We start from the raw sequence: 27,616 nt of genomic DNA on the forward strand, positions 1-27,616 counted from the left end.
GCAGCAAAAGCACGGAGAGGCAACTTTCGGCACCGCGGGAAGGCCCAGACCACGCTGCGGCTCCGCCTCTCCTCCGGCCCCTCGTTCGGTAGTCCGGTAGCCCCGCGGCTCCGCGAATTCCCCGCCCTCGGCCCCTGCGGGCGCACCCTTCAGGCCCCGCCCCGGCCCCGCCTCATCGCGACGTCAGTTGTTATGTCTCGGCTCTGGCCGCGGCCGCAGCTGGTCTACGGCTGTGGAGGCTACGGCCGCGGCCTCCGGAGGTGTCGGGGGTGTTGGGAACTGGTGCTGCGACTGGCACCGCCCATCTGAGCGGGGCGGGCATTGAGTGGCCGGGAGGCAGCCGGGTAGCCGCCTGGAGGAGCAGTCTCGGGGCCTATTTATTGGTTTTTTCCCTCCGAGACCGATTCCCTCTGCAGAGACCGCGACGCCCCATCCTGGGCCGGGCCGCGGTGCCCGCCCGCCTGAGAGGCGCCGCCCGCCAGCCGGCCCGAGCGAACCTGGAGCCGCCGCCGTGCCCGCCGCGCTTCTCGCGGAGCCTGGGCGGTCGGCGGGGCCTGGGGCCTGGGCTTCGGGCGCGGCGTTGCGGCGGCCGCTCCTCTCCGCGCAGAACACGCTGGGCCCCGGGCCTGGCCCGGCCGAGCGCCGCGCCCTCCTGACCCGCGGCCGCGGGAGTCCGGCCCCCACGGCCCCTCGGGCCCCGGCCTGCCGCCCGGATCCCCGCCTCCTGGGCGGATCTGAGTTATTTTTTGGTCTTTCCCCCTCCCCCTTGAGATCGCGGCACCGGAGGGCCGACCCCGCCACCTGGGTCAGTGCCCTCGCCGGGGGAAGCGTCCCTCGTTTTGTTCTTCCCCGCGAGCTCTCCCCGCGCCCTTCTCCTTTCGGTGCTTAATGGATGGGGGTTTTGAGTTTTTCCCCTTTATTTTTGTCGCCTCTTGACTGGGAGGCCCGGCGCGAGGCTCTGCGCCTCTGCGTCCCTCGTCGCCGCCTCACGCCCGCGCGGATCCCGTCACCTGCCTCCCCGCCGGGGATGGCCGGCCAGTGACGGCGCCGGGTGGCCCGCGCGTGGACACGGGGCCCTCGCCCAAGCTGCCACCGAGCCGCGGCCCCCGCCCTCGACCCTTCTCTCTCGCGTATTCCGAGCCCTCTGGAAAGAGAGGAGACTCCAGGGAAGATGTGGCTGAAGCTTTTTTTCTTGCTCCTCTATTTCCTGGTCCTGTTCGTCCTGGCCAGGTTTTTTGAGGCCATTGTGTGGTATGAAACTGGCATCTTTGCCACCCAGCTGGTGGATCCGGTGGCGCTGAGCTTCAAGAAGCTGAAGACCATTTTGGAGTGCCGGGGGTTGGGCTACTCAGGGTTGCCCGAGAAGAAGGATGTCCGGGAGCTGGTGGAAAAGTCAGGCGAGTATCGGGCTTCCCCTAGGGTCCCCTCCACCTGGGAGAGGGGACGACCTGTACCTCATGGTACCTGGCTGTTCCCCCAGAGTGAGGCCTCCCCTGGAAGCGTTAAAGCTGCCCAGGTTTCTTCGTCCAAGCTTTCTACAATCAAGTATGCGGATCCCAGCTTTGAGGAGGAGGCTGAAATTATTTGGAGGAGTGTTGGTGTATCCTTTTAAGGTTATCGTAAAATGACAGTTTAAAGTGTGGCTTCTTAGCATTGTTTACTAAGTTGAGTGATTTTCTCAAAATTCGGGAATATCAACTAGTTACAAACTGGAAAGCATTATTTGTCAGTTGAAGTTCATAAAAACGTAAGAAAAACTCCAAAACGTTGTCTGTCAATAGCAATATTTGTCACGATAGTAATAAGATACCCAGAGTGGGGACACATCTTTGGAATACTTACTGTCAGAGGCACTTGGGCCTAGGATTTAAATGTTAAATCATGAGTTTGAATATAGACAGTGTACACCGTACAGTATTAGCTTTTCAGACTTTAAGTTTGGTGAAAATAAGGCGAGCATTTTGTATAAATGCCTGCCATGTTCGAGTTTATGTTACATTTCTGTTAGGATTTTTAAAAATTTGCATCTTGGATGTAAAAGAAAATTTTTTTTTGTCTTCTGTGTCACAGGTACCCTTGCATTGTTTAATGGGTTGAGAAATATACGTGAAATAGTGCTGAGAGAATATTCAATGTCTTAAAGAATGTGTTTTTAGTAATTGTTGGTTTTGGTAGGATTGGGTGAGAAATATGGTTAATTTTTTTCACTGCTGCACAAAGTATATCTTTGGATATACTTCCTGAAAGTGGAATGTAATTTGAGAAAGGCTTTCTGCGTTGCTGTAGGAAGCAGCTGAAACTGATGGTTATCTTTTTTGTTGTTTCAAGTATTTTTGTCAGCTGTATCTTTTACAAGACAAATCTTTTCCTTCTTTAGTACCCTATAGACATGTAGCGTGATAGACAAGAGTATGAGCTCGCTAGCAGTTTAACACTTGGATATTTGTAGGCTGCGGGTTATAAAACTCATATCTCATTATTAGGGTAGAGGAGAGGAACACACTCTGCAAAAGTGATAAATGTTTCTTTAGAGAAAATATAAAATCGTGTATTATTCTTGCCCCTTGTTTGCTGACTGGTTTATGGTGATTCTTATTTCTACCATGGGGGAAGAAGTGGAGTAACTAGGGTAAAAGATCTCTAATAAATAAACTCTCTTGGTTTAGAGATGAGAAGTGTCTTAACTGCCAAAGCCATCATTTTTTTATGGAAAATAATTTGATCACACATTTTTTTTTCTTTTGACTGTTACTTATTATTGCCTTCTTTTGGGCCTAAAAATACTTGGCACATTGAATGTACTGGGAGTCCACATTTAACTTTAAGACGCACAGCCCAGTATGACTCAAATCACACATTTTATGGCAGAAAAGTCATGGTATAGCAGTTTAAAATTTAAGTGTTTATTGTGAATGGTGTTGCTGCTATCATGGTGCAGTACTTGGTTTCTCACTGTTTAATATTTAAGGCGGAAGTTAAAATAATTTGACTTCAGTGTTTTCCTTTCCTTTTTGTTTAACGATACAAGCTCTAAATTTATACTGTAAATTTGTATATGAATATGGAGTTTGTTCTGTCTATCAGGTAAAGTTCTAACCTCCAAGTCATACAAACCCTGTTGCTCTTTTAAGCAGGGCTGATGGCAAATTCTGTGAACCCAATTCTACATCTTTTAAGTAAGAAGCATATAAGCCATACTGTTTAAAAATGTATATGAAGCCTGTATGTGTCATTCATAAAACTAAATAATTATTAAAGTGGTGCCTTTTTGGAGTGGTACAAATTTGGTAATTTCCTAATAATTATGTGATAACCCCTCTAAAATATAAGCCCTATTCTATAAGAGATGGATTTTTGTCTATTTTGTTCACTTTTCCCTGACGCATAGGAAGTTCTTACTACATACTTATTGAATGTATGACTCCTGAGTGGGTATATCCAGGTTTTTCTAGTGGTTCTTGTCTATAAAATACAATGAAAGTACAATATCATGATTCTTAACAGTGTAAAAAATGGAATTACTGAAATTGGGAATCTAGGATTCTTGCAACCTTATTAGTGTTATTCTTTTCCTTTCTTCAGGTGACTTGATGGAGGGTGAGCTCTATTCTGCTCTCAAGGAAGAAGAAGCATCCGAATCAGTTTCTAGTACCAATTTCAGTGGTGAAATGCACTTCTATGAGCTTGTGGAAGACACAAAAGATGGCATCTGGCTGGTTCAGGTATGAAAAGCAGTAATAATTTGATAACTTGAGAACCCTAAAAAAATTATTTTTACTAAAATAGTATGTACCAGCCAGTGACACTTCCGTGTACTTGTGTCTTGTTTCTCACACGTAACTCAGTTGTCTTGGGGAGGCTCTAGTATCTTCTTAAAAAGGTTTTGGAGACTGAGGAACATGAAAATTGAGTAGTGGGAAAGAGAAAGATGGGGGATGGGGGTCAACTTTTTGTTTAGAATCCCCAGAAGCAAATCTATTTTAGTTATTGGACCTTTGTTGAATTGAGAAATACACATATATATCCCTTTTATTTAGTGATTTGCACTGTTTCTCTTAGTTTTCATTATCTCCAGTTTTTAATTCAGTGGCCTGAATAATTTTTATATGTAAGTAAGAACCCTAAAGTAAAAGTAAAGAAATCATTGTATTAGGGAAATAGCCAACTTCGTGACTATAGAGGAGCTGTTGTGGAAAATGGTGGGGGTGCTCATTACGTAACTCAGGATGATGAGATTGTAATTTTTAACCCTTGTTTTTATGATAGCAAAACTGTGAGACTTAATTAGCATATTAGAATTTTAGAGCTATGAAGGACCTTAAAAATATTTAGTACTTTCCAAGATGTAATTTGTGGTGAGTGGGCACGCATTATCATTTACATATTTTAATGTAAATTAGAAAAATTATATTAACATAAATTTCATAAATTTTGCTTAGGACAGGACTAAAGTTATTTACATTTTAAAACTGTACATTCACTTAAAGTGACATATCAAGTAAATTAACAGCATGAATGTGGCTACAATTATTAATATAGTCTGTGAATGGCTGAAGCTTGGAAATTATATCAGACTAACCCTTTCTGAGACTCTGAGAGGTGAAGTAGCTTGCCCAAGGTCATGGAACTAGTTGGTAATATTGAACCAGGATGAAACCCAGGTCTTCTGATTTCTTGACCGGTACTCTTGTCATTTCGCACTGGAGTGGGCAAAGTTTGATTCAGGGCATGACAATTAAAACCGTTTCTTCATATTTCTTTCTGAGAGTAAAGACTGCAAAATATGGTAGGAAAAGCTATGAGTTCAGAGACATTAGTTGCAGGTCTGGTACTGTCACTGTTACAGGTCTGGTACTGTCACTGACTAGCAGTATGATTGTGAATAGGTATATTTTTCTGTTGCACGTGGCCTCAAATAAATACATATACATCTAAAAAGGATAAAATAGTACCGTAGTCCGCTGTGCTAAAGGGTTGAGGTTTGGGAATTCTTCCAGAGATTACATTGTTCATCCGTGGCCTTTCTTTATTGTATCCTTCCTATTGCATTTGTCCTTTTACCTTCCAGATAATCTAATTCAGTAATTTTTAAGTTCAGCAGTGGGAGAGAATGTGAGAGTATGGGTGTAGTCTATACATTATCTATTTAAATTTTAGTTTATTTCTGTGTCAGTTGGAGTTGAAAAATAAGGTGTAGCTTTTTTAAAGCTTTAATTTATAAGTATATTGTTATTCCATTTCTTTTCTCTGGTACTTATTTCTGATAGTCTGATTGAGAAAGACATTGGTTTTGATAATTTTAGATTTTATTACTAAGGATGAGTTGAATAGCCAGTCCCATTGCCCTGCGTTCAGTGTCTAAATGTCACCCACATTGACTGATCCCATGGAAATAAATGGTGAAGATGTTGCACACCTTTGAAACTTGGAAGGGCCATGTCAAAAGTCTTGAGTTCTTTTGCTATATAGGCTGCTGCCTATAGACAACAAATACATTCTGGTTCAATAGTTAGCATATGTTCTTGGCTTGTAAATGATCTACTGTTTTTGATGTCCTGTTAAAGATATCCATGAATTAAGCTCCTGTAATAAATATGTGACAGAATTCATCAAAAGTTTATTCAGTTGTGGGTGTGCCAGGCCCTGTTCTGGGCCCTGAAGATATACCAGAAACACACACCAAGCTAAGGCCTTGCTCTGTCAGGCAGCTCACATTCTAGTTGGGAGAGGCAGACACCAAATAAATAAATATTTAATATAACGTCAGTTAGTGGAAAGTAGTAAGAAGAAAAATAAGCAGATTAAGGAGATGAGAGTGGCAAAGAATTATCTGGTAAGGTGACAAATGAAGTGAAGGACAAATAATGATAGTAAATGGTAGCATTGTAAATTCTAGTTGCTAAATTTTTTTTCTCTGAAAATATTTTTAAACCTCATAGGTATTAATAGTTGAAAAACAACTCTTAAAAAATAGAATGTATTTCTGTGGTTTTTCTATGTATGGAAATAATGCAGTAGGACACCTACTTAATTTTTCCAGTGATGCTCAAGGTTTGTGTTGACCACCACTGTCTGGCTTGTGTTCCTTGAGGCCAGTGGCTTACATCTGTCAAATGGCTGGCCTGGTCTGAAAGAAAATCTCTGGCAGGACAACTGAGAAGAATGAGATTGAAACCCTGTCCTTGGCACTGTGAACTAGCCAGCTAAGCCAATCAGCACAGCCACCTTGGTTTAAGCCCTTAAAAGAGGGTTGTATTTTTTTTTTTAAACTATGCTTAAAATTGAAAATATCTACTAGAAACAGAAGAGAAATATTGTCTCCATTGTTTGCCATTCTTTCAGCTCAGATCATATATATTAATCTATTATAAAGGATAACTTTCAAGAATTCAGTTTTTAACAATTTGAATTGTTGTTATTTTCTGTTTACAGTAGTCCCCCCTTATCTGAGGGGGATACGTTCCAAGACTCCCAGTGGATGCCTGAAACCGTGGATAGTACCAAATCCTATATAGTCTATGTTTTTTCCTATACATACATACCTGTCATAAAGTTTAATGTGTAAGTTAGGCACAGTAACAACAACAACTAATAATAAAAATAGAACAATTATAACAGTATACTGAAATAACATTTATGTAAATGTGGTATGTCTCTCTCCGAATATCTAACTGTATGTAGTATTTTTGGACTGCAGTTGACTGCAGAAAGTGAAACTGAGGATAAGGGGAGACCACTGTGTTTTAGAAGCTGACTAATTTGTTCTCTGTCATTTGTTTTAAGTCTATGAGGAGTGTTTTCATAGATGAAGATGCACAAATGCCAGCCAGTTCAATCCTCTTCACATTTTCAAGCTTTTCCAGGTCCATTTTATGCATGGTCTCTGTAATGTGAACAGAATTTATTTTAGTTTTCAAGGCAGCAACATACATATGACATCTTTACCAATGACACACTATGAAATACATGAAGAACCAAGTGCTCTTTTTTCTAAGTTATTTCTAACATTGTTTTTCTCCTTTGTCCCTAACCCAAGCTCATATCTTTCAGTAGCTATTCATTTAACAGTTTTGTGGATTCTTTGGCCCCAGTCTTCATAGCATTACAAATACAAGAGGGTTACTTTTCTTTCAAAAGACCCTTGGTCAGAGAGGCAGATGGCACAGTGGATAGGCTTCTGAAGTGGAGAAGTTAGCATAATTTATGGGTTTTATGGATTTATCCTCCTCTTAACATTTCTATTTCTCTGTTTTGACTTTTGTCATAGTTCAAAGAAGGACATATTTGTTCCCTACTGGCTGTATTACATCATACGGAATTTAAAGTCACTGGAATTGAGGTAGCAGTGAGAAGCATCATATGATTTAAAATAAAGCTTTGGGTCAATATTTACTGAAGTATTACATCAATATATTTCCTGTATGGCTGACAAGAGTTAATAGCTGATTTTAAACTTGTTTATCTTTGCTCCTAGACAATAGTTTTGTTCGAGGAGATTCTAAATTACGTATTTCTTTCTTGATACTACTATGGAGGTGAAACACATAGCAAGCCACTTTATCTTATATTTTGTATTGGTAAAAAAATTTATAAATTCATAAAGTAAGAATACAAAAAAATTAGAAGACCACTGTTTTGTTTTTGTCAATCACTTGTCCTTACTCTTAATGGTTTTATATAGTTTGCATGTATATACTAGGTTGGCTGATGATTTTGAAAGTAGAGACTCCCTATTATAATGAAATACTGAGAATGCAGAAAACATCATAGCACAATACTCTAATTGTTCCAGGGAGTTATGTTACTTAACTAAACCTGGATGTCGTTGTATGGAGATTAACAATATTAAAAGGGGTATGCCGCATGGTTTGATCAGTAATAAACCTCACCTCTAAACAATGGGCGTTTTAAAATGCACTGAATTAGACATCTTTATGTCTGACTGAGGTCAAGAACATTAATATGCAGTTGCTTAGCAGGGTACTATTTATGCTACTGTTTGTCCAGAAAACATCTTGGTACAGGTTGCTGGGGAAGGCACTTTGATTATAACAGAAATCAAAAGCTTAAGAGTCTTTCCTTTAGCGACTCTGTGTAATCAGAACTAGAAGAATGAGTTATTAAACTGTAAGAAGCTGAAATTGTTTAGTTTGACATAAATATTTACTGAGCACCCATGTGAGTTGGGTACTATATTAGCTGCAAGGACTACAGTGGTGAGCAAGTGTGGGGATGCCAGAGGCAGATACCCTGGGAAAGGGAATGGAAAGATTGCTTCACTTCTAGCCTGTGTTGCCAGGTCTGTTCCAGACCTGGAACTCAAGCTGTACTTTGTCCAATTTTTTTATAGTCTTTGAAAATGTTCCCCATGTACAGTGTTCCTTCCTGAGCTGCTGAGGAAAATGTCTCCCCTTTTAATGAGACCAGCCATATGAATCCCACTCAGAATCATCATGCATCCTTCTAGGATATGAGCTATAAACTGGGGACTCTTACTGGTATGACATAGTGTGTGTGTGTATATATATATTATATATATAATATATAAGGCATATATATATTATATATATAATATATAAGGCATATATATAATATATATATAATATATAAGGCATATATATATAATATATATAATATATAAGGCATATATATATTATATATAATATATAAGACATATATATATTATATATATAATATATAAGGCATATATATTATATATATAATATATAAGGCATATATATTATATATATAATATATAAGGCATATATATTATATATATAATATATAAGGCATATATATTATATATATAATATATAAGGCATATATATTATATATATAATATATAAGGCATATATAATATATAATATATAAGGCATATATATAATATATATAATATATAAGGCATATATAATATATATAATATATAAGGCATATATATATATTAGGCTGAAAATATTTTGTTGTGCTGTGTGACTCAACCAGATGAGTTATTTTGTGAAAATATTAGCATTTTTATAGTGGTTGGTTAATTTAAACTCCACCAAATTTAATTTATGCTAAACCTTCAGTTGAATTATATAACTATGTAGGACATTGGACACATTTTTAATTGCATAAATATAACTATAAAGTAATATAAAATGCTTTCATGCAATGCCTACAAGATTTTTCATTTTTGTGTAGCTCTGTCAGTCAGGGATCCTTAAACTCTTCAAAACCAAATGCTAGAACAGGTTGCTGAATAAATAAGGCCCTGGCATTGAACATTGTCTGGTACCTGCCCCAGGTATGTTCCCAACTCTTTTCACTCACTTCTGCTATCTCCACTGTAACCAGGAGGTACCTGGGAAGAACCCCTCTCATTCCTCCTTCTTTTCCTAACATTGGAGCTCTTATCACATGTCTCAAAGATAACCTGCGCAGTGAACAGGATCTTCACTGAAAGATGCCTCCAGACTTAGAAACTAAATATTTACACTGGCGAGGCAACCTCTAAACTCCTTGGAGCAGTGTCATTCTGCACACAGACCTGAAATGTTTGGGTTATTTGCAACCTTGATCAAGAAATGGGATAATGCCTGAAAAGTGAGTTATTTTTAAAAGAGGGCAAAGAGTGGAGAGTATGGTAGTATGATTGCACAGATACTTCTTAATCTTCCTAAGGAATCTGAAAAATAAGTTAAACGTGTCTTTGATTATTTGACCAAAAGAACTACCAGATTGACTCTTAAGTGGTAGCAGTAAAAATAAAAAATAAAAAAAAGAGGGAGCCAAGATGGCCGAATAGGAACAGCTCTGGTCTACGGCTCCCAGCGTGAACGACGCAGAAGACGGGTGATTTCTGCATTTCCATCTGAGGTGCTGGGTTCATCTCACTAGGGAGTGCCAGAAGGTGGGCGCAGGACAGTGGCTGCAGCGTACCGTGCGCCAGCCGAAGCAGGGCGAGGCATTGCCTCATTCGGGAAGCGCAAGGGGTCGGGGAGTTTCCTCTCCTGGTCAAGGAAAGGGGTGACAGACAGCACCTGGAAAATCGGGCCACTCCCACCCAAATACTGCGCTTCTCTGATGGGCTTAAGAAATGGCGCACCAGGAGATTATATCCCGCACCTGGCTCGGAGGGTCCTACGCCCACAGAGTCTCGCTGATTGTTAGCACAGCAGTCTGAGATCAAACTGCAAGGCGGCAGCAAGGCTGGGGGAGGGGCGCCCGCCATTGCCCAGGCTCCCTTAGGTAAACAAAGCAGCCGGGAAGCTCGAACTGGGTGGAGTCCACCACAGCTCAAGGAGGCCTGCCGGCCTCTGTAGGCTCCACCTCTGGGGGCAGGGCACAGACAAACAAAAAGACAGCAGTAACCTCTGCAGACTTAAATGTCCCTGTCTGACAGCTTTGAGGAGAGCAGTGGTTCTCCCAGCACGCAGCTGGAGATCTGAGAACGGGCAGACTGCCTCCTCAAGTGGGTCCCTGACCCCTGACCCTCGAGCAGCCTAACTGGGAGGCACCCCCCAGTAGGGGCAGACTGACAGCTCACACGGCCGGGTACTCCTCTGAGACAAAACTTCCAGAGGAACGATCAGACAGCAGCATTTGCAGATCACGAAAATCCGCGCTTCTGCAGACACTGCTGCTGATACCCAGGCAAACGGCGTCTGGAGTGGATCTCTAGCAAACTCCAACAGACCTGCAGCTGAGGGTCCTGCCTGTTAGAAGGAAAACTAACAAACAGAAAGGACATCCACACCAAAAACCCATCTGTACAACACCATCATCAAAGACCAAAAGTAGTTAAAACCACAAAGATGGGGAAAAAACAGAGCAGAAAAACTGGAAACTCTAAAAAGCAGAGCGCCTCTCCTCCTCCAAAGGAACGCAGTTCCTCACCAGCAACGGAACAAAGCTGGACGGAGAATGACTTTGACAAGTTGAGAGAAGAAGGCTTCAGACGATCAAACTACTCCAAGCTACAGGAGGAAATTCAAACCAAAGGCAAAGAAGTTGAAAACTTTGAAAAAACTTTAGACGAATGTATAACTAGAATAACCAATACAGAGAAGTGCTTAAAGGAGCTGATGGAGCTGAAAGCCAAGGCTAGAGAACTATGTGAAGAATGCAGAAGCCTCAGGAGCCGATGTGACCAACTGGAAGAAAGGGTGTCAGTGATGGAAGATGAAATGAATGAAATGAAGCGAGAAGGGAAGTTTAGAGAAAAAAGAATGAAAAGAAATGAACAAAGCCTCCAAGAAATATGGGACTATGTGAAAAGACCAAATCTGCGTCTGATTGGTGTACCTGAAAGTGACGGGGAGAATGGAACCAAGTTGGAAAACACTCTGCAGGATATTATCCAGGAGAACTTCCCCAATCTAGCAAGGCAGGCCAACATTCAGATTCAGGAAATACAGAGAACACCACAGAGATAGTCCTCGAGAAGAGCAACTCCAAGACACATAATTGTCAGATTTCCCAAAGTTGAAATGAAGGAAAAAATGTTAAGGGCAGCCAGAGAGAAAGGTCGGGTTACCACAAAGGGAAGCCCATCAGACTAACAGTGGATCTCTCAGCAGAAACTCTACAGGCCAGAAGAGAGTGGGGGCCAATATTCAACATACTTAAAGAAAAGCATTTTCAACCCAGAATTTCATATCCAGCCAAACTAAGCTTCATAAGTGAAGGAGAAATAAAATACTTTACAGACAAGCAAATGCTGAGAGATTTTGTCACCACCAGGTCTGCCCTAAAAGAGCTCCTGAAGGAAGTACTAAACATGGAAAGGCACAACCAGTACCAGCCGCTGCAAAATCATGCCAGAATGTAAAGACCATCGAGACTAGGAAGAAACTGCATCAACTAATGAGCAAAATAACCAGCTAACATCATAATGACAGGATCAAATTCACACATAACAATATTAACCTTAAATGTAAATGGACTAAATGCTCCAATTAAAAGACACAGACTGGCAAATTGGATAAAGAGTCAAGACCCATCAGTGTGCTGTGTTCAGGAAACCCATCTCACGTGCAGAGACACACATAGGCTCAAAATAAAGTGATGGAGGAAGATCTACCAAGCAAATGGAAAACAAAAAAAAGGCAGGGGTTGCAATCCTAGTCTCTGATAAAACAGACTTTAAACCAACAAAGATCAAAAGAGACAAAGAAGGGCATTACATAATGGTAAAGGGATCAATTCAACAAGAAGAGCTAACTATCCTAAATATATATGCACCCAATACAGGAGCACCCAGATTCATGAAGCAAGTCCTGAGTGACCTACAAAGAGACTTAGACTCCCACACAATAATAATGGGAGACTTTAACACCCCACTGTCAACATTAGACAGATCAATGAGACAGAAGGTTAACAAGGATGTCCAGGACTTGAACTCAGCTCTGCACCAAGCGGACCTAATAGACATCTACAGAACTCTCCACCCCAAATCAACAGAATATACATTTTTTCAGCACCACACCATACCTATTCCAAAATTGACCACATAGTTGGAAGTAAAGCTCTCCTCAGCAAATGTAAAAGAACAGAAATTATAACAAACTGTCTCTCAGACCACAGTGCAATCAAACTAGAACTCAGGATTAAGAAACTCACTCAAAATCGCTCAACTACATGGAAACTGAACAACCTGCTCCTGAATGACTACTGGGTACATAATGAAATGAAGGCAGAAATAAAGATGTTCTTTGAAACCAATCAGAACAAAGACACAACATACCAGAATCTCTGGGACACATTCAAAGCAGTGTGTAGAGGGAAATTTATAGCACTAAATGCCCACAAGAGAAAGCAGGAAAGATCCAAAATTGACACCCTAACATCACAATTAAAAGAACTAGAAAAGCAAGAGCAAACACATTCAAAAGCTAGCAGAAGGCAAGAAATAACTAAAATCAGAGCAGAACTGAAGGAAATAGAGACACAAAAAACCTTTCAAAAAATTAATGAATCCAGGAGCTGGTTTTTTGAAAGGATCAACAAAATTGATAGACCGCTAGCAAGACTAATAAAGAAAAAAAGAGAGAAGAATCAAATAGATGCAATAAAAAATGATAAAGGGGATATCACCACCGATCCCACAGAAATACAAACTACCATCAGAGAATACTACAAACACCTCTACGCAAATAAACTAGAAAATCTAGAAGAAATGGCTAAATTCCTCGACACATACACTCTCCCAAGACTAAACCAGGAAGAAGTTGAATCTCTGAATAGACCAATAACAGGGTCTGAAATTGTGGCAATAATCAATAGCTTACCAACCAAAAAGAGTCCAGGACCAGATGGATTCACAGCCAAATTCTACCAGAGGTACAAGGAGGAACTGGTACCATTCCTTCTGAAACTATTCCAATCAATAGAAAAAGAGGGAATCCTCCCTAACACATTTTATGAGGCCAGCATCATCCTGATACCAAAGCTGGGCAGAGACACAACCAAAAAAGAGAATTTTAGACCAATATCCTTGATGAACATTGATGCAAAAATCCTCAATAAAATACTGGCAAACCGAATCCAGCAGCACATCAAAAAGCTTATCCACCATGATCAAGTGGGCTTCATCCCTGGGATGCAAGGCTGGTTCAATATATGCAAATCAATAAATGTAATCCAGCATATAAACAGAACCAAAGACAAAAACCACATGATTATCTCAATAGATGCGGAAAAGGCCTTTGACAAAATTCAACAACCCTTCATGCTAAAAACACTCAATAAATTAGGTGTTGATGGGACGTATCTCAAAATAATAAGAGCTATCTATGACAAACCCACAGCCAATATCATACTGAATGGGCAAAAACTGGAAGCATTCCCTTTGAAAACTGGCACAGGACAGGGATGCCCTCTCTCACCGCTCCTATTCAACATAGTGTTGGAAGTTCTGGCCAGGGCAATTAGGCAGGAGAAGGAAATAAAGGGTATTCAATTAGGAAAAGAGGAAATCAAGTTGTCCCTGTTTGCAGAGAACATGATTGTATATCTAGAAAACCCCATCGTCTCAGCCCAAAATCTCCTTAAGCTGATAAGCAACTTCAGCGAAGTCTCAGGATACAAAATCAGTGTACAAATATCACAAGCATTCTTATACACCAATAACAGACAAACAGAGAGCCAAATCATGAGTGAACTCCCATTCACAATTGCTTCAAAGAGAATAAAATACTTAGGAATCCAACTTACAAGGGACATGAAGGACCTCTTCAAGGAGAACTACAAACCACTGCTCAATGAAATAAAAGAGGATAAAAACAAATGGAAGAACATTCCATGCTCATGGGTAGGAAGAATCAATATCGTGAAAATGGCCATACTGCCCAAGGTAATTTATAGATTCAATGCCATCCCCATCAAGCTACCAATGACTTTCTTCACAGAATTGGAAAAAACTACTTTAAAGTTCATATGGAACCAAAAAAGAGCCCGCATTGCCAAGTCAATCCTAAGCCAAAAGAACAAAGCTGGAGGCATCTCACTACCTGACTTCAAACTATATTACAAGGCTACAGTAACCAAAACAGCATGGTACTGGTACCAAAACAGAGATATAGATCAATGGAACAGAACAGAGCCCTCAGAAATAACGCCGCATATCTACAACTATCTGATCCTTGACAAACCTGAGAAAAACAAGCAAAGGGGAAAGGATTCCCTATTTAATAAATGGTGCTGGGAAAACTGGCTAGCCATACGTAGAAAGCTGAAACTGGATCCCTTCCTTACACCTTATACAAAAATTAATTCAAGATGGATTAAAGACTTAAACATTAGACCTAAAACCATAAAAACCCTAGAAGAAAACCTAGGCATTACCATTCAGGACATAGGCATGGGCAAGGACTTCATGTCTAAAACACTGAAAGCAATGGCAACAAAAGCCAAAATAGACAAATGGGATCTAATTAAACTAAAGAGCTTCTGCACAGCAAAAGAAACTACCATCAGAGTGAACAGGCAACCTACAAAATGGGAGAAAATTTTCACAACCTACTCATCTGACAAAGGGCTAATATCCAGAATCTACAGTGAACTCCAACAAATTTACAAGAAAAAAACAAACAACCCCATCAAAAAGTGGGCAAAGGATATGAACAGACACTTCTCAAAAGAAGACGTTTATGCAGCCAAAAGACACATGAAAAAATGCTCATCATCACTGGCCATCAGAGAAATGCAAATCAAAACCACAATGAGATACCATCTCACACCAGTTAGAATGGCAATCATTAAAAAGTCAGGAAACAACAGGTGCTGGAGAGGATGTGGAGAAATAGGAACACTTTTACACTGTTGGTGGGACTGTAAACTAGTTCAACCATTGTGGAAGTCAGTGTGGTGATTCCTCAGGGATCTAGAACTAGAAATACCACTTGACTCAGACATCACATTACTGGGTATATACCCAAAGGACTATAAATCATGCTGCTGTAAAGACACATGCATGTGTATGTTTATTGTGGCACTATTCACAATAGCAAAGACTTGGAACCAACCCAAATGTCCAACAATGATAGACTGGATTAGGAAAATGTGGCACATACACACCATGGAATACTATGCAGCCATAAAAGATGATGAGTTCATGTCCTTTGTAGGGACATGGATGAAATTGGAAATCATCATTCTCAGTAAACTATCGCAAGGAGAAAAAACCAAACACCACATGTTCTCACTCATAGATGGGAATTGAACAATGAGAACACATGAACACAGGAAGGGGAACATCACACTCTGGGGACTGTTGTGGGGTGGGTGGAGGGGGAAGGGATAGCATTAGGAGATATACCTAATGCTAAATGGCAAGTTAATGGGTGCAGCACACCAGCATGGCACATGTATGCATATGTAACTAACCTGCACATTGTGCACATGTACCCTAAAACTTAAAGTATAATAATAATAAAAAATAAAACAAAAAAAGAGCAAGAGGCAACAGGAGCCTGCTTTGTTTGCTCTTCCTAATTTTCTAGGTACAAGTTTTTTTTCTCTTTTTTTTTGAGATGGAGTCTTGCTCTGTTACCCAGGCTGGAGTGCAGTGGCATAATCTTGGCTCACTGCAACCTCTGCTTCCCGAGTTCAAGCGATTCTCCTGCCTCAGCCTCCCAAGTAGCTAGGATTACAGGTGTGTGCCACCACGCCCGGCTAATTTTTGTTTTTTTAATAGAGGCGAGGTTTCTCCATGTTGGCCAGGCTGGTCTCGAACTCCTGACCTCAAATGATCCACCCGCCTCAGCCTCCAAAAGTGCTGGGATTAAAGGTGTGAGCCACTGTGCCCGGCCTTCTAGGTAAAACTTATAAAGTACTTTTGGACCAGAGAAAAATGTAAAGCTAGGGACATACTGGGTAGGGAAACTGGTGTGATCATCCTTCAAAAGAGCTTTCACCTATTAAATGCATGTCCCCAGATTGCCTTCTTCCTGGTTACTTCAACTGTCTGAGTATTTGAATAAATTGTATCTGCCTCAATAAGACCACTTATTTTCATTAAAAAGTACTATCAAAACCATGGTTGGGTGCAGTGGTTCATGCCTGTAATTCCAACACTTGGGAGGCCAAGGCAGGAGGAACCCTTGAGGCCAGGTATTTGAGGCTGCAGTGAGCCATGATTGAGCCACTGCACTTCAGCCTGGGGAACAGAGTGAGACCCTGTGCCTTAAAAAAAAAAAAATTTAATTTCAAACCATTTGCTTAATGCCTTAAATTGTGTATATGTATTCATTAAGCTTCAAACTTATGTGATAAGATGTTATGTATGCATGTGTGTCTCGGTAAGTATGAGGATGGTAGTGGAATGTCACAGAGGTTATTTGGCACATAAAGTGAACTTCAAGTCACTTGTCATCACCATGTGCTGTCTCTTCTGCTGCCCTCTGACATTTGTTAGACATTCTAGCACAGAGGCCACAGATGAGGTGGCTGCACCACCTCTTGCATCTCCCAAGGAGTTGACTGTCAGCACTCATTTCACACACCCACCTGCAACTTCACTTCCTGGAGGCTTTGTGAGTGTGAAAATGGTCCTTCCTCCCAGAAAAATTAGAGGCCCCCAGAGTGTTATGTTGTAATTTTGAATTGTATAGTATCAGTAATATAACATTTATGAAAATAAACTTGGCCTATATACCCTGGACTTAAACAGATGGTTTCATGATGACTTTAGACATTTTTGGCTTTCCTTTAACTTCCCATTTAGTTATTTTTATGGTCTTGTTTTTAATGTTTTTTGGTTTTTACTAGTATCTGCATTGAAATTCTGCCTTCATTAAAGGTAGGAAGATTAAGAGATAAAGGGAAAAGGTATTAATGATTAGAAAGGCTGACATTTATAAGAGAAGTCTTGACATATTTTGAAGGTCTTGCTCTGTCACCCAGGCTGGACTGCAGTGGCACAATCTCTACTCACTGCAACCTCCACCTCACAGGTTCAAGTGATTCTCATGCCTCAGCCTTCTGAGCAGCTGGGACTATAGGTGCCTGCCACCATGCCTGGCTAATTTTTGTATTTCTAGTAGAGACGGGGTTTTGCCGTGTTGGCTAGGCTGGTCTTGAACTCTTGGACTCAAGTGATGCATCTGCCTCAGCCTCCCAACATGTTGGGATTACAGGCGTGAGCCACCACACCTGGCCTCTTTTTCTTTTCTTAAGAATCTTTTTTTTTTCCTAATCCTAATTGTGTTTGAAAGCTCTTGCAAATTTGAAGTAAAAGTTCAATAATGTAAAATTCATTATGGTAATTCTTTTTGTATGTTAGAGCCATTCGTGATTAAGCACAAAGCCGTAGAAGCAGTAGTATTGATTGATTTAGTCAAAGCATCCTTTAATAGAAAACGTGTGTTTGACTCTTGGCTCCATAATTATACTTTTTAAAAAGTGAAATTTGAACTTGGTGAACCTACATGTGATAATTTTTAGTAAGCTCTATTTGGATTATTGTTTAAAATTTTCAGAGCAAAAAGAAATTATTCCAAGGGCCATTTTCTTCCTGTGTAACTTAATTAGAGAGAAGAGGCCACGTGGTGGAGAATGTGGCTAGCCTTTTAATACAGTTTTGACTCCCTCCCTCTCTTTATAACTGCCACAGAGTTTGGGAGAGTTTAATTTACTTTTCAGTGTTTTAAGTCTTTTTCCTGTTGAATAGTTGCTCCTTCTATAAGAATTGTAATGATAATGTGATGCTACGGTAAACAAGAACTGGGAACAGAATATCTTTTTTTTTTAAGTGAAATTATATTGTTGTAAACAGTTGGCTTGACTCCATTTTAGGTAATTCAAGTTTCTTTTTCTCTTTTTTTTGGGAATAGGTCATAGCAAATGACAGAAGTCCCTTGGTGGGCAAAATTCACTGGGAGAAAATGGTTAAAAAGGTGTCAAGATTTGGAATACGTACAGGCACATTTAACTGTTCCAGTGATCCCAGGTAAGTTGATTAGGCAATTCTTAGAATTTGAGTCCTGACTAGGATCTTTCTTATTTTAAAAAGGACAGTGATACTAGAAGCCTGCTTGAACTGAAAGCTTATTATAATGTGTAGCACACTCTTAGTTACACAGGTGCTTGATTAATAGTTTTTGATAAACTGGCAGCTAATGACTTTCACTCTAAGATCTCTCTCTGTCTTCTCTATCTCCCTCTCTCTCCCCGTCCCTTTCTCTGGCTCTTCTGTGTTTTTTCTATTGAAGATATCTCTTAAGATTGTGTCTTTAGTCCTTTTTGTTCCACCTTTCTTTTCCAAAGAGATCTCAGCACATTCATGGCTGTAGGTGACATCTCTGTGCTGATCTAAATCTTCTATCATTCTGACCTCTAGTTTGCATTTCTTTGCTTATTTCCATTTGCTCTGCAACTATCCCTAGATATATTCTTTTTCCTGAAACCTAGTATCTGAAATCAGATTCATCCTCTTTTTCTTTAATCATCCGTGTATCCTTCTACCTTTCTTTTTTCTGTCCGTCGCCGGTTTTTCCCCCCATTTTCTCAAATAAGAATCCTCGGAGGTGTTTTTGTTTATGGTTTTTTTTTTTGTCATCATTTCCAGTATTCAGTCTGTCACATTATTTCTTGTTTTACTATTCCATTATTTCTTCTTTGAAATGACTTTTTTTCCATTTCTCATGCTACCAAGTTATAACTTAGTCTCATTCGTTCATTTAATTTTCCATTTGGTGAATATTTAATGAAAGATTAGCATGTACAGCATGTTTTGTTTTGTGTGGAGGAGGAGGCATATATGTATATATATATATATATATGTCAAAAACCCCACAATATTAGCTAGTTTCTAATGTAGGTAGATATGCCTGACTTACATCCTTTGTATGTGTTAGCTGTAATGGGCAACCCATTGATTGTAGAAAACTCTCCTAAACTATTACTATACCTCCTTTCCTTAGCCTTACATTTACTTCTCTTCTGCTTAGAACCCTTGTTTTGCCCACTAGTAATATAGGGTGAGATCGATGGTAGAGTTCCTCTAAGAGTTGGGAATAGGAGGGAAGTTCCTGTATGTCTTAACTCACATTTAGTCTCCTCAACTACCTGCAAAGCTCTCATGCTCATCTTCACCACAGTCTTTTTTTCTGCTTTTTTTTTTTCTTGCGATAGTATTTGGTTCTGTGACTCAGGCTGCAGTGCAGTGGTGTGATCATAGCTCACTGCAACCTCCAGCTGATGGATGGGCTCAAGTGATCTTCCCACCTCAGCATCCCAAGTAGCTGGAACTACATGCATGCATCACCACACCTGGCTAATTTTTTTTTTTTTTTTTTGTAGAGATGGAGTCTTGCTATGTTGCCCAGGCTGGTAACCACAGAATCTTAATCACATCCCAATGTCTTTTGTTGAAATGTCCGAGATAGCTTAAGTCTTAATGTTCTTTTGAAAAGGAAATCATTCTGATCTCCATTCGTCATTTACCAGAGACTTAGGATTTGATCTGATTCCATCATTTCCAAATAGAGTCAAAGTGAAAGGTCTTTTTCTTCCTCACTGATTTTTACAATACTAGAACAAATGATAATGCTGATATTTTGATTTTTTTAGTTATGACAAAAGTCAGTATTCATATCACTATTTTCTTTTAAAATACCCAATGTATTTTTTAAAAATCAGTGGAACTAAATAATATATTTCAAACATTGTAGTTTATAAATATATTAGAAAACATCAAATAAAAACACATTTTAAAAATATATAAAGTTGAATACATTAATTAAAGTCTAATGTTATTAGATAATAAAGAATTCAAAAACACAAAATAAAAATAATCTGTTAAACGTGAAAAACTGAAAGAATGATTTGGTGGGGGCAGAGAAACCATAATCTTATAATCTTATCAATCAGAGTGCATCAGAAGTATCATAATTCAGTCCAGTGGATTTTAGTGCAAATTTATTTAGCTCTTCTTTTGAAAAGCTCTGATTCTGTATTAGCTGAGAAATAGTAGAGATACATATAAGCTAGCTCCAGATGTTTTCCTCTAAATCCTTCATCTTCAAATAATCCTACCTCTTATTTACAATTGAAGCAATGTTTTTTTGCGTAACTTTTTGCTTTTTTGTTGATTGTAGCTATAGTTTTTGTTATTTAAAAAAGTACTTCTACTCAGCTTCATCAGAAAATGATTTTGTTGCACAGCGACTTGTACCAGTTCCAATAATGTGCCCATGACTCCTCATTTGGAAAGTCCTCCAACTGGAATAAGAACTGTTCTTGCCATAGAAGCTATGCTTAGTCAGGGTCATTTTTCTCTTCTTTTGATGACTATGGAGATATAGAAGAACAAAATTTAGAGATATAGAAAAGAGTGTGCAGAATTTCAATGCAGGGTGTAAGTGGGCAGAGAATAGTGTTATTCAGGAAGTGTTTTAATCACATATTTTGAGTAATTGAGTCATCATCCTGATTTTGGAGTTTTAAAAATACCAAAACTCTGTGCCCCACTGTCTGTGCTGCATTCTTTGACTGTAGTCCCTTCTCTGGGGTGGCCTCTGGGGAGCTGGCTTCAATATGCTGCTCCCACTGTACAGCTATACTTTCCTGACCTGTTTAGCTCCTGCCTTAGTCTGTTTTGTGTTGCTGTATAAGCATACCTGAGGCTGAGTGGTGGCTCACGCCTGTAATCTCAGCACTTTGGGAGGCTGAGGCAGGTAGATCACCAGAGGTAGGGAGTTGGAGACCAGCCTGGCCAACATGGTGAAACCCGTCTCTACTAAAAATACAAAAATTAGCCAGGCGTGGTGGCGGGTGCCTGTAATCCCAGCTACTCGGGAGACTGAGGCAAGAGAATCACTTGAACCCAGGAGGTGGAGGTTGCAGTGAGCCGAGATTGCACCACTGCACTCCAAGCCTGGGTGACAAGAGCGAGACTCTGTCTCAAAAAAAAAAAAAAAAAAAAAAAAAAACCTGAGGCTGAGTAATTTATAAAGAAAATAGATTTATTTAGCTCACTGTTCTGCAGGCTGTATAAGAACCATGGTGCCAGCATCTGCTCAGCTTCTGGTGAGGCTTCTGTGCTGCCAGAACATGGTAGAGAAGGTCAAAGGGGAAGTGGACACATGTGAAGGGCATGTGGCTTTATGTCAACCTACTCTTGAGGAAACTACTCCATTTCCACAAGAACGAATTCAGTCTTGCCAGAGCTAGAACTCACTAACTTGAGAGCAGCACTAAGTATTCCGTGACCCAGACACCTCTCACTAGGCCCCACCTCTCAATACTGCCACACTGGGAAGAAAATGTCAACATGAGGTTTGGTGGAGACAGACAAACCATAACCAAACCAGAGCAGCTCCCTTAAGAACATTCAGGACTACCACTTCTGAGCAACTTCTGACTGTCTAGTTGTAGCAGCTTTAATTTCTTTCCCTATATACCCAAAAGGAGTGGCCTTGCCTGGCTCTACCTCTTCTCATTCCCTAACCAACAGATCGATTTCAGAGGGCTTTTCCTGTGAGGTTCATACTCTGTACTTTTTTTGAGAAAGTAGGAGATGAGGTGGTAATGATGTGTGGAGAGGGTTGGGGAGATGGGGATTAGTAAAGAGAAGATAGAGGACATGGAAATTGCAGGAGCTGAGTGGTAAACAGGAAGCCTTATGGCAAGAGTGTCAGGGATGGTGGCCTATGGAAGAAACGGGGAAGGAGAAGAGAAGGGGGGATTGCAGAGAGAGCCAGGAAAACCAAGGAGGCCAATGACCTTGTCTGAAAAAACAGCATATATAAATAGAAATGTTAAGATTTCTCTCTCTTCCTTTCTTCCTTTTTTTTTTTTTTTTTTTTTTTTGAGATGGAGTCTCACTCTGTTGCCCAGGCTAGAGTGCAGTGGCGTAATCTCAACTCACTGCAACCTCAGCCTACTGGGTTCAGGCAATTCTTGTGTCTCAGCCCCCCAGGTAGCTGGGATTACAGGTGCGTGCCACCATGCCCAGCTAATTTTTGTATTTTCAGTAGAGACAGGGTTTCACCATGTTGGCCAGACTGTTCTCAAACTCCTGGCCTCAAGTGATCCACCCACCTTGGCTTCCCAAAGTGCTGGGATTACAGGTGTGAGCCACCAAGCCCAGCTTCTTTTTAAATATAGCATGCCACATCAGCAACTGGAAGACCAAAACTCACAAGGCATATTTCCTATCATTTTTAGTCTTAAAATTCTCTAAGAGAACTCAAAAGGTTTAGTTTAAAAACTAGAGGATATTTTCATGGTATTGTCATTGAATTTGTTCAGATCATAAAAAAAATTTTTTTGAATTGGCAATAAAAGTTTTTATATTGATGTAAGGTAATACAACCTTATTCTATCTGGAATGATAAAATTATTACTTAGCTCTGAACTGAAAAGAAAGCACATAATATGTTTGTTTTCTTATATGAAGAAATGTCTGCACTTAGAACTTGTTCATTTTACAAAGCAAGTTTTCTGTCAGAAAGACTGTCATTTAATTTATGACACAAATCAGAGGCCACAGTAGGAAAATAAAATAGGTGGCCAAGAGTTGAAATGTGTCATCACAAATATCATATGCAATGAAAACATTAAAGATACTTGAAGATATTTAAGATATAAATAAGACAATTGTCCATATGCATTTGACTTGTTACTTTTTTGGGATAGGGTAAAAATAGAATTCATGTCAATCAATGAATTATTATTTTGCATTGAGTAGAAGATATTTATTTTGTAGGAATATGTACTTTTCAGACCATTTCAGTTAAAACAGTAATGATATTAATGGAATCTGTCTTATTAAGGTAGTGAATCAACTCAACAAGAAGCTAAGAGTCACGGTCTGTGATTTTGAGTCACCTAGACAGTTTTCCAGAGTCATCACTAACCTTGTCTTAAGACATAGCATGTTGTCTTCATTTATCTTAAACTATATCACAGAATCCCTGAGATAAAATTAGTCATATTATCATTATAAAGCCACATGCTACCTACGTCAAGACTGTTCTCTTCATCTGATCATATGATGTGTATGTAATATGCTTATTTAATAAAATATAATCCATGCTAAGTAAAGCATAACATCTATGACTTTTACATCAATATTCTGAGTAGCAAAATGGGAAGTCAGATATGTATTACTATGCATATACAAATCTGTAACAAATAAAACGTTTCCATGTGGTAGACTGTCTTTTTTACAACTTTACTGAGGTAAATTTTACTTAAAAATTTCACATGGTAGGTTTTGGAAAAAAAAATACTTTTTAAAAACAAAAGATTAACTCTTCTGTGTGGTACATGAAAAACTAACTAAAACCAAAAACAAAAGGCAGCCTGGGCGACATGGTGAGACCCCAACTCTACAAAAAATTATTTTAAAACTTAGCCTGGCATGGTGGCATGCATATGTGGTCCTAGCTACCCAAGGAGGCTGAGGCAGGAGAATCGCGTGAGCCCAGGAGTTCAAGACTGCAATGAACTGTGATTGCATCAGTGCACTCTAGCCTAGGTGACAGGGAAAGACCCTATCTCTTATTATAAAAATTAAATAACTAAAAATTAAAAAAAAAACAAAAGGAAAATATTTTCACTTACAATCTCTTTACTGGGATACAACAGCTGTTTTCATTTTTCTTTTTTTTTTTTTTTTTTTTTGAGACGAAGTCTTGCTCTGTTGCCCAGGCTGGATTGCAGTGGCGTGATCTCGGCTCACTGCACCCTCTGCCTCCCGGGTTCAAGCGGTTCTCCTGCCTCAGCCTCCCAAGTAGCTGGGATCACAGGCACGCGTTGCCATGCCCAGCTAATTTTTATATTTTTGGTAGAGATGGGGTTTCACCATGTTGGCCAGGATGGTCTCATTCTCCTGACTTTGCGAACCGTCCACCTTGGCCTCCCAAAGTGCTGGGATTATAGGTGTGAGCCCCTGCACCCAGCCTGTTTTCAGTTTTTAATATTTCTTTTCTCTCATTACCTACTTTTTTAAGGGAAGATGGATATCACAAGTATCCTAGCAAGAACCTGTCAATAGACAGGTTTCCAAAAGGAAGAGAGTCATGATCCTACTGGATAAATCTAAATGAATGATTGAATTTTAGTTAAATTCTTCTGAATATACTCTGCTGTAAAATGGGGATCATTCTTGAAGTGAACCTCTTAATCTAAATACTTCCTGTTTTTGTTTCCTCTTGTTGAATACTCCCCTTCATGATCTTCATTGAAGAAATAAGAGAATACAAAAGTATATGGGGCTTGCTGTTGCTCTTTTCTTGGTTGGCTTTTGTGCAGATTACTTTGTAGCATCAGGCATTGTGGTAGTTGTTAATTAAATGGATAAGCATGACTCCTACCCTCAAGGAGCTTGCACCAAACCAGTGACTCAGCCTTAGGATAATCTGTTTTCTTCTCTTTTCTCCATCCATCTGGAGGGTTCTAACCATCCTTCAAGACCTAGTTCAATTCCTAAACCATTCATGAAATCTGCACCAGCCCAAACTTTGAACTTCTTTTGCATTATTTAGCAACAGAATATATACAGTTTTATCTCTGTTTTGTCTCATTAATAGGATTTTAAATTCCTTCTGAACATGAATTATTTTCTTATCTTCTGGATCTTAGCACATAACGCAGTTGTAGGTACATGAGAGATGCTGAAGTATTTGCTGATTCCTTTGACTCAGAGGCTTTTCAAGATACACTTTAAAAAAAAAAAACAGAAATACAAAACAAACTAGAAAAACAGAGCTTGCTTTTCACAGCTGCCAAGTAGTGGTACCACTTTTTGATTATTTGGAAATTATTTGGTTTTGGGGAGAGGTGCTAAAGAAATTTATCAGGGAAGATAAATTGTTTGCATTACAGCCTAGCTGTTTACTTACAGTTTCCTCTCTTATAGATATTGCAGGAGAAGAGGCTGGGTCCGATCCACACTCATTATGTCTGTTCCACAAACAAGTACTTCAAAAGGGAAAGTCATGCTTAAAGAATACAGTGGACGCAAGATTGAAGTAGAGCACATTTTTAAATGGATAACTGCTCATGCAGCTTCTCGGATCAAAACCATTTATAATGCTGAACATTTGAAAGAAGAATGGAATAAAAGTGATCAGTATTGGTTAAAAATATACCTATTTGCAAACCTTGACCAGCCCCCAGCTTTCTTCTCTGCACTAAGTATAAAGTTTACTGGAAGAGTTGAGTTTATTTTTGTTAATGTAGAAAATTGGGACAACAAGAGTTATATGACAGATATTGGCATATATAATATGCCATCATACATACTTAGAACTCCTGAAGGAATTTACAGATATGGAAACCACACAGGCGAATTTATATCCCTTCAGGCCATGGATTCATTTTTGCGCTCATTACAACCTGAGGTAAATGATCTGTTTGTTTTGAGCTTGGTTCTAGTTAATCTTATGGCTTGGATGGACTTATTTATTACACAAGGAGCTACCATAAAGCGATTTGTGGTTCTCATAAGCACTTTAGGGACATATAATTCTCTATTAATAATTTCCTGGCTACCTGTGTTGGGCTTTTTACAGCTACCTTACTTAGATAGCTTTTATGAATATAGCTTAAAATTGTTGAGATATTCCAATACAACCACACTGGCTTCATGGGTAAGGGCAGACTGGATGTTTTACTCTTCACACCCAGCCCTGTTTCTCAGTACATACCTTGGTCATGGTTTACTAATTGATTACTTTGAGAAGAAGAGAAGGCGCAACAACAACAATGATGAAGTCAATGCCAATAACTTAGAATGGTTATCAAGTCTGTGGGACTGGTACACCAGCTACCTCTTCCACCCGATTGCTTCTTTTCAGAACTTTCCTGTAGAATCTGATTGGGATGAAGACCCTGACTTATTCTTGGAGCGCTTAGCTTTTCCTGACCTTTGGCTTCACCCTCTGATACCAACTGATTATATTAAAAACTTACCAATGTGGCGATTTAAATGTCTTGGAGTCCAGTCTGAAGAGGAAATGTCGGAGGGGTCTCAAGATACTGAAAATGACTCAGAAAGTGAGAACACAGACACTTTGAGTAGTGAGAAGGAAGTATTTGAAGATAAGCAAAGTGTACTTCACAATTCTCCAGGAACAGCAAGTCACTGTGATGCTGAGGCTTGTTCATGTGCCAATAAATATTGTCAGACCAGCCCATATGAAAGGAAGGGCAGGTCATATGGATCATATAACACTAATGAAGATATGGAACCTGATTGGTTAACTTGGCCTGCTGATATGCTGCACTGTACTGAATGTGTTGTTTGCCTAGAGAATTTTGAAAATGGATGTTTGCTAATGGGGTTGCCTTGTGGTCATGTGTTTCATCAGAATTGCATTGTGATGTGGTTGGCTGGGGGCCGACATTGTTGCCCTGTTTGCCGGTGGCCTTCTTATAAAAAAAAGCAGCCATATGCACAACACCAGCCCTTGTCAAATGATGTCCCATCTTAACCATGTGCAATTTGTCCTTTATAAGCTTTGAGTATCTTACAGCTTGCCTTTTTAATGTTAGTCACAATGTTTTTGTGGTTTGAAGTTTAGTTTAATGTTAGTGCAGTGACAGGAAATACACGTTATGCTAATGTTGATGACAGAATTTATTTGGTTGCCTTGTGTGTTAATTGAATGCATACTTAATTGTAAAATTTTTTTATTTACAACATTGGAAATTCAGAAGTTAATGTTTTTTTGTAAGCACAAAAGAAGTGTGATAGAAATTTATCCTAGCAAGACTTTACAAGATAGGATCAAATTCTAATGGAATTGAGCTGGTTTCTTATCCTAAATGTTTCCTCCCTTTTTACAATCTCTGTCCAGCACCTCTTGGTTAAATAATGTATGCTGTGAGACATGAAATTAAAACAGACCTATGAAATAAATTATTTTAAAACCAGAAGATTATAGATTTTCCAATGTTAAATTTTTTTGGTAAGGTGGCTGAATGATATAGGTGTTTTGCTGGTTTGTTAATTTCACAGGTAGATCAAACATGATTCTTGACTCACGTTGGGGAGGAAGATAAAATGTTGCTGGCACTTGCTAGACGTGACAGTTCACCTTTCAGCTTGGTTAGCTTTGATGGGAAAGAATTTCATGGTGGGCTTTTGAAAAAGTACTAAATAATTTATTAGTACTTAGCACAT

At 39.5% G+C, this 27,616-nt stretch overlaps 1 protein-coding gene and 1 long non-coding RNA gene across 4 annotated transcripts in view; one reads left to right on the top strand and one right to left on the bottom strand.

Annotated features, from left to right (window-relative positions):
- The first annotated feature begins 188 nt into the window (after positions 1-188).
- CHMP3 (charged multivesicular body protein 3) overlaps positions 189-27,616 on the top strand; it is a 123,486-nt gene continuing 96,058 nt past the window's right edge. Inside the window, exons 1-5 of one of the 3 annotated variants that reach the window (XM_063713228.1) lie at positions 193-260; positions 1,231-1,397; positions 3,583-3,722; positions 18,315-18,430; positions 25,349-27,369. In XM_063713228.1, the coding sequence (XP_063569298.1) occupies positions 193-260; positions 1,231-1,397; positions 3,583-3,722; positions 18,315-18,430; positions 25,349-26,924 (2,067 nt within the window). In that variant the 3' untranslated portion in view covers positions 26,925-27,369. Of the gene's footprint in view, positions 1,398-3,582; positions 3,723-18,314; positions 18,431-25,348; positions 27,370-27,616 lie in introns of those variants that run through there. The other 2 variants (XM_063713227.1, XM_024241911.3) reach the window with 2 other exon arrangements.
- LOC103889802 (uncharacterized) lies at positions 6,621-25,524 on the bottom strand. Its single transcript, XR_008522308.2, has 2 exons — positions 25,332-25,524; positions 6,621-6,883 (listed from the first exon to the last, which is right to left on the bottom strand). It is a non-coding gene; the product is annotated as an uncharacterized LOC103889802 (long non-coding RNA).

Source organism: Pongo abelii, chromosome 12, assembly GCF_028885655.2.
Source record: "Pongo abelii isolate AG06213 chromosome 12, NHGRI_mPonAbe1-v2.0_pri, whole genome shotgun sequence".
In the NCBI taxonomy this organism is placed as follows: domain Eukaryota; kingdom Metazoa; phylum Chordata; class Mammalia; order Primates; family Hominidae; genus Pongo; species Pongo abelii.